Here is a 7,897-nt window from a genome sequence, read left to right on the forward strand (position 1 = left end):
TGCTTAAGAGTAGGGGAAAAAAATCCCTTAATTTTATTATGCCAGTGTCAGAAATCAATCTAGTTATTAAAGTATCACTGGTTGTCTGGGTTGACCAGATACAGGTTTTTAGTCATTTATTTGATGCATTTGATGTATTCTTATGGCTTCCCCTGTGGGTGAGCACTCCAGTCCAAAGAACTCTATCTCTGACAGTGGTTAAAAACCCGCCTGCCAATGCAGCGGACACGAGATCGAACCCTGGTCCGGGAAGATCCCACATGCTGCGGAGCAACTAAGACTGTGCGCCTAGAGCCCGTGCTCCGCAACAAGAGAAGCCACCGCAATGAGAAGCCCGCGCACCACAACGAAGAGTAAACCCCAGTAGCCGCAACTAGAGGAAGCCCGCACGCAGCAATGAAGACCCAATGCAGCCAAAAATAAATAAATAAATAAATTTATTTAAAAAAGAAAAAAGTAGTAAAAAAGAAGTAATCTCTGAGAATGTACTTAAAAAACAACTTCTAGGACAGCAAAGAAAATGTAAAAAGAGTATCCTCTTAAGAAACAGCATAATCTAAATTAAATCAATTTACATTATTTTCCAGTAGAGTTTTAGGTCACAAATTCATATAGAAGTTTTTCATTTATTTGAGCTAAACATGAAAATCTCTAAACCCAATGAACCTTGCAAAGCATGCATCAGAAATATAATAGAAACATACCTGGGTTCTTTTCATAAATCTGTCATCCAGCCACAAAACACTCCACACCTTTGTCAACGATGAATTGAAATCAGCAGAGATGGGTTAGGATGGAAAAACTGTGTTCAGGAAGATGCCTATGAGGGGAAAAAAACTAGATATGTTATGTTGACTCACAGACAATTCCATATATGGAACATTAACTTTAAGAATGAGGGAAGGGGGGCTTCCCTGGTGGCGCAGTGGTTGAGAATCTGCCTGCCAATGCAGGGGACACGGGTTCGAGCCCTGGTCTGGGAAGATTCCCACATGCTGCGGAGCAGCTAGGCCCGTGAGCCACAACTACTGAGCCTGCGCATCTGGAGCCTGTGCTCCACAACAAGAGAGGCCACGACAGTGAGAGGCCCGTGCGCCGCGATGAAGAGTGGCCCCCACTCGCCGCAACTGGAGAAAGCCCTCGCACAGAAACGAAGACCCAACACAGCCAAAAATTAAAAATAAATAAATAAATAAAAAGAAAAAAAAAAGAATGAGGGAAGGGGCTTCACTGGTGGCGCAGTGATTAAGAATCCACCTGCCAATGCAGGGGACACGGGTTTGATCCCTGGTCTGGGAAGATCCCACATGCCATGGAGCAACTAAGCCCGTGCACCACAACTACTGAGCCTGTGCTCTAGAGCCTGTGAGCCACAACTACTGAGCCTGAGAGCCACAACTACTGAAGCTCGTGTGCCTAGAGCCCATGATCCACAACAAGAGAAGCCACTGCAATGAGAAGCCTGCACAGCACAACTAGAGAAAGCCCACGTGCAGCAATGAAGACCCAACACAGCCAAAAAATAAATAAAAAATAAAAGAAATTAAAATAAAAAAAAGAATGAGGGGACACAAAGAGTCTACAAAAGTAAGATGCCTGATTTGTGCTTTCCCAACACACTTCCCATCATGCCTGACTTCAAAGAAGACCTTAGGACTAGCAAAGTTTTCTCTATGATAATCAAAGGAAATTAACAAACTGAAAATAAACACTTTCACTCCAATTGTGCTCATTATCGCCCTGAATTCTTTTTTTTTTTTAAGCTTATACTAATTTTTTTTTATCTTTATTGGAGTATAATTGCTTTACAATGGTGTGTTAGTTTCTGCTTTATAACAAAGTGAATCACTTATATATATACATATATCCCCATATCTCTTACCTCTTGCGTCTCCTTCCCTCCCACCCTCCCTATCCCACCCCTCTAGGTGGTCACAAAGCTCCGAGCTGATCTCCCTGTGCTATGCTCGCCCCTGAATTCTAAGGAATTTATTGAGTGACCAAATCATTTTAAAACATGCAGTGTTTTACATGAGAAATGTATTTTAATTATGTATTCAAATGCATATTAATGTATTCAAAAGTATTTTAGCTAAGTGATAAAAAAATTTCAATTAAAAGTTAAAATTTTAAAAAATTAAGTTTAGTATTATCTCTTTAAAGAGACTTGTTTTCATGAAAGCAGAAATGTTTTTTTTAACTCTCCCAGTGCTGGGTACCCCGAATCACTATTACTGTTGCTGCTGCTGCTGTTACCAGTTACCATTTATTAAATGCCAGGCATTGTGCTTGGTACTTTACATAAGCTATCTTTTTTTCCTGTTTTGGCCGTGCCACGAGGCTTGCAGGATCTCAGTTTCCCAACCAGAGATTGAACCCAGGCCAAGGCAGTGAAAGCCCGGAATCCTAACCACTAGGCTACCAGGGAATTCCCTTCATAAGTTAACTTTCATCTTTGCAACAATACTAGACATATTATCCCCAGGGCACCAAAGAAGAAATGAGATTCTCTGAGGCTAGGTGGATTAACCAAGACCCCACAGCCAGGACTCAAAACCCAGGTCTGATGTCAGACCTTGGGCTCATTCCACTAAGTTTTAAGTTTTTCTCTACTTAGTTGTTGGGACAATCTTTACTTAATTTAAAGGGCCAGTAACTAGCCCTTTTTCCTCACCTGATTTCTGAATCAATGGGAAAGCAAGTCATGAGTACTTCAAGTGGGAGCCAAAAGAAATCACCGTTGTACAGATAAAGGTTAGGTTAGAGGGCTGATGTCTGAGCAAGTGGGCTTCCTAATACTGAGTCCAGAATTATTCAGACATACGTCCCCAGTTGCAGGCAGTGCTGGAGCTGGGCAGACCCCTCAGCTACCCCCAGCATGGGCGGCACCTGTACGCAGAGGGGCAGAGAGAAACACATGCTCTCTCTCTTTAACTGTATCCCAAGAGGAAGAAGCTAAGCTGTTCATGCCCAACTTCTCTTTTCAAATATCACCCCCCAGGGTGGAGTGAGTGCTGGACTGGCAGAAGATCACAAGCTCTACTAATTTACACACTAATGGGCTCCTGTCAAATGGAAAAACATCAGAAGCAGGGAAATGTATCTTCAGTAACACTAATAGCATACTCACAGGTTAAACACATCTATTTGTCTATCTAGAAGAGCCCAATTGATTGATTTATAGCTCTTTCTAACATTCTTGATAAAAATTTATTTTTTCCATTGCCCTGCCTATACTCAGAGCTTTAATAGTATCATCACTTTATCATTACAAAGCGATTATCCTAAGCACCTACCTGCGTGTAACCTTGGGATAGATACTTTAATCTGCCATTTTACCACTGCTATGATTTCAACAGAGGACATTTATTTTAATAGATTATGAAACATGAGAGTATAGATGAGCTCAATGCTAATAAAAGCTCCCAAAGGCCTTTATCTATCTTATTCAGCACTGCTCCCAAGTTTAGTGCCTGGCACATAAGGGGTCTCAATAAATATTCGTTGGATATATATGAACATATTTTCCAAAAATCCCACGTTTATTTAGATGGTCCGTATATAAGTTAGCATTTATAGGAGAGCCTTAATATTGGCAAAGAAATATGTTCTGGAAGACTTTTCAAATGGGAAAATTCTCAGTACTGTATGAATGTCTTAGAGAGAGAGGAAAGCCAAGAAGAGGCAGTTAAAAGAAAAAATATGGGGCTTCCCTGGTGGCGCTGTGGTTGAGAATCTGCCTGCCAATGCAGGGGACGCGGGTTCGAGCCCTGGTCTGGGAAGGTCCCCCATGCCGCGGAGCGACTAGGCCCATGAGCCACAGTTGCTGAGCCTGCACGTCTGGAGCCTGTGCTCCACAACAAGAGAGGCCGCGATAGTGAGAGGCCCGCGCACCGTGATGAAGAGTGGCCCCCACTTGTCCCAACTAGAGAAAGCCCTCGCACAGAAACGAAGACCCAACACAGCCATAAATAAAAAAAAAAAAAAAAAAAAAAGAATGCAACACAATTCTTTAAAAAAAAAAAAAAAAAAAAAGATGCCCCGGAGGTGAACGTCAGGGCGCTGAGGTCAGCTGACTAAACGGCCGCCTCTACAGCCGGCGCAGCCCCTGAGACTCGGCCGGACCGCTGTCGCCGCCGCCATGGCTCAGTACAAGGGTGCCGCGAGCGAGGCGGGCCGCGCCATGCACCTGATGAAGAAGCGGGAGAAGCAGCGCGAGCAGATGGAGCAGATGAAGCAGAGGATCGCGGAGGAGAACATAATGAAATCCAACATTGACAAGAAGTTCTCTGCGCACTACGATGCCGTGGAGGCGGAACTCAAGTCCAGCACCGTGGGTCTTGTGACGCTGAACGACATGAAGGCGAAGCAGGAGGCCCTGGTGAAGGAGCGGGAGAAGCAGCTGGCGAAGAAGGAGCAGTCGAAGGAGCTGCAGCTGAAGCTGGAGAAGCTGCGCGAGAAGGAGCGCAAGAAGGAGGCCAAGCGGAAGATCTCCAGCCTGTCCTTCACCCTGGAGGAAGAAGACGAGGCAGGCCAGGAGGAGGAGGAGGCGACCATAGACGAGGAGGAGCTGGAGAGAGAAGAGATCACCGCAAAGAAGAGGAAACTGGGGAAAAACCCAGATGTGGACACGAGCTTCTTGCCTGACCGAGACCGGGAGGAGGAGGAGAATCGGCTCCGGGAGGAGCTACGGCAGGAGTGGGAAGCCAAGCAGGAGAAGATCAAGAGCGAGGAGATCGAGATCACCTTCAGTTACTGGGATGGCTCTGGGCACCGGCGCACAGTCGAGATGAAAAAGGGCAACACGATGCAGCAGTTCCTGCAGAAGGCCCTCGAGATCCTGCGCAAAGACTTCAGCGAGCTCAGGTCGGCAGGGGTGGAGCAGCTCATGTACATCAAGGAGGACCTAATCATACCCCACCACCACAGCTTCTATGACTTCATCGTCACCAAGGCGCGAGGGAAGAGCGGGCCCCTCTTCAATTTCGACGTTCACGATGACGTGCGGCTGCTCAGCGACGCCACCGTGGAGAAGGATGAGTCGCACGCGGGCAAGGTGGTGCTGCGGGGCTGGTACGAGAAGAACAAGCACATCTTCCCCGCCAGCCGCTGGGAGCCCTATGACCCTGAGAAGAAGTGGGACAAGTACACGATCCGGTGATGTGGCAGCAGCGCGGCCCCAGCTCCTCCGGCTCCCTGCGGCCCCCTCCCTACGTCCCCAGGATTCCGGGCGCCCGGCTCCCCGCTCCCTAGACGTGACGGGGCCTGCTCAGCCCCTGCCCCTGGCGCTGTTGTTTACCGCCTTTTTCTTTTAGGACAAAGAGATACACGCGTCAGAGCTGGAGCACCTGTTGTGCGTTTTATTTTAAAGATTTTTTTGTTGTTGAGGTAAAATTCACATAACATAAAATTCACCGTTGTGACCATTTGAAAGCATACCATCCAGGGGTACTTAGTACGTTCATAATGTGAATCACCCCGAAAGGAGACCCCACGTCCATTAGCAGCCGCCCCCCAGCCCCTCGCACCCCCTAGTTTACCTTCTGTCTGTATGGATTTGCCTATTCTGGAAGTTTCACATAAGTGGAACTATACAATATCTCTGCTCTCTGTGTCTTGCAAAAAAAAAAAAAAAAGAAAAGAAAAAATATGCTGCTCCTTTTTCAAATGGATATTTGCACATACAGTATTCTTCTCTCCCCAGCATTTTCTCCTCTCCACACACTGTTTCCCCACTACCTCCTTCTTTCGTTTCTTTGTACTCTTCTTCTACTGCTGCTTCTCCTCCCTCCTGTCCTTCTCTCCCTCTTCTACTTCACAGAAAGAGGGAGAGGTTTTATGCAGGAAAGACCTATATCAATTTAGAGAGCCTGATCTGCATTAGGGGAGTCAGGGGGTTCTCGGGACTGGGGAGCTTGAGCAAATTGGAGAAGACTAAAGTCTGCAGCTTTCTAAACCAATCATGATATCAGTATTTCTCAGCACACACCTTGCTCACTATAGCTAAGGAATCACTTTTAGGTCTGTAATGGCTCTGACCAGGACCACAAGCAAAATTAACAAAGTAGGCAAAGTTTGCTGATTCTCATTTACCTTCATACCTGCTTCTTTATTTCTTCTCCACTGAGGATCGATGGTCCTTATGTTGCTGTTCTCCTGTCCAAAGTCCCCCATCCTTCTTCTACCTTGTCTTCCCCAAAGCACCACATTAAGTACTCCCCTCTTCCTCCCTTCATCTATGAGTCCATGGTATAAGATAGAAAGTCTAGGAATATATTCTAGCTAGTTTCAGCAGAAAAGGAACTCCTTAAAGGACATTAAGGAGTTCACAGAATTTCCTGAAAGGTGGGAGAACCAGGCCTGGAGGATCAGTGCACAACTCACATACCAGAGAAACATCACAGCCTCTACCACTGACTCTAATGTAGGGCAAAGACCCTTCCGATAGAACTTTTGCTACTGTTCCCTGGGAATTTGAACACACCTGCCTCACTCTTGCTAGACTGGGTACTGCCTACTTCTTTATCTCTCTAGCTTCCCTTTCTTTCTTTCTTTTTTTTGGATGCGTCGGGTCTTAGTTGCGGCACACAGGGTCTTCGTTGAGGTATGTGGGATCTTTCGCTTCCGCATGAGGGCTTCTCTCTAGTTGTGGCGTATGGGCTCCAGAGCGCGTGGCCTCTGTAGTTTGTGGCCCGCGGGCTCTCTAGTTGAGGAGCGCGAGCTCAGTAGCTGTGGAACGCTGGCTTAGTTGCCCTGCGGCATGTGGGATCTTAGTTCCCCGACCAGGGAAGGCAGATTCTTTACCATTGGACCACCAAGGAAGTCCCTAGCTTCCCTTTCAAAGTCTGGCACAAATATATCCAATTGGAGGAGCCTAACTGCAAGAAAGGCTGAGGAAGTGAGGGTTGGCTTCTATTTAATTGGGTAGAGAAATCACCAAATACAAGAGTGTTCAGAGGTGCTGGGCAGCCAATAAGAATAATAAAAATGTACTACTCTGCTCCAGTGAATCTCTCAAGTCCTACTAATCTGAGCCAGGCATTCAGCAGCTTGAAGTAATTCACACAGAACTGTGGTTTCCATCTTTGAGAGTTGGCAATTTAAAAGAGTACCTTATTAACTCAAATGAACCTTCAGTTGCTAAGTTATCTGTATGGAGAAAAATACTTTTTTAAAAAAGGGAATTTCTAGAGTTCCTTTTATTTCTTCGTTCAATACACATTTTATTGAGTTTACAGTGTGCCATATAGTAGGCTATATTGAGGAGACCTGGTCCATGCCCATAGAACTTGATAATCTCATTGGGAATAGAGAAAATTTAATACATATAAAACAATGCAGTAAATGCAGAAATGGTGATGTATATAACTATTTTATTATGTGCATATGCATATATAAAGCATTCCTAAAATGTATATTCCCTATAGGTGTGTGTATATGTACGTGTGTGCGTATGTATACACATATAGTATTCCTATATTGTGTATATGTATGTGTGTGTGCGTATATATATGCACATAGTGTGTAGTATTCCTATATATTTTAAGGCAGTTAGGGAAAGTTCCTTGGAGGGCAACTTGAGCAAAGACATAAAAAAGAAATAATTTGGTAGTAAAGGTGGGCAGAGGATGTGTATTTGAGGGAGCCTCATGCAATTTGATTTTACTAGAGGAAAAACTAGCAGGGAATAAAAGGGTGAAAGATAAAATGGCAGAGACATAGGCAGGAGAAAGATCAAGAATCACCTTCATATTCTATGTTAATGAGCTTAGCCTCTACCCTGTAATTGATGGGAAAACTTTAAGTGTTAAAGGTGGGGGGTGCAAAATGGGTAAAAGTGGTCAAAAAGTACAAACATTTAGTTATTAAATGAATAAGTACTGGGAATGTAATGTAC

The 7,897-nt window shown here is 44.9% G+C and overlaps 1 protein-coding gene across 1 annotated transcript; it reads left to right on the forward strand.

Moving 5' to 3' along the window:
- The first annotated feature begins 4,079 nt into the window (after nucleotides 1-4,079).
- LOC132350107 (protein FAM50A-like) lies at nucleotides 4,080-5,333 on the forward strand. Its single transcript, XM_059899072.1, has one exon. It carries the CDS (start codon nucleotides 4,142-4,144, stop codon nucleotides 5,159-5,161), a length of 1,020 nt encoding a protein of 339 aa, XP_059755055.1. The 5' UTR covers nucleotides 4,080-4,141; the 3' UTR covers nucleotides 5,162-5,333.
- Nucleotides 5,334-7,897: the final 2,564 nt, after the last annotated feature.

Source organism: Balaenoptera ricei, chromosome 1 (assembly GCF_028023285.1).
Source record: "Balaenoptera ricei isolate mBalRic1 chromosome 1, mBalRic1.hap2, whole genome shotgun sequence".
Classification (NCBI taxonomy): domain Eukaryota; kingdom Metazoa; phylum Chordata; class Mammalia; order Artiodactyla; family Balaenopteridae; genus Balaenoptera; species Balaenoptera ricei.

What these genes read in the sequence shown, in the direction of transcription:
- LOC132350107 (XM_059899072.1), top strand. Translation starts at nt 4,142, where the DNA reads ATGGCTCAGTACAAGGGTGCCGCGAGCGAGGCGGGCCGCGCCATGCAC.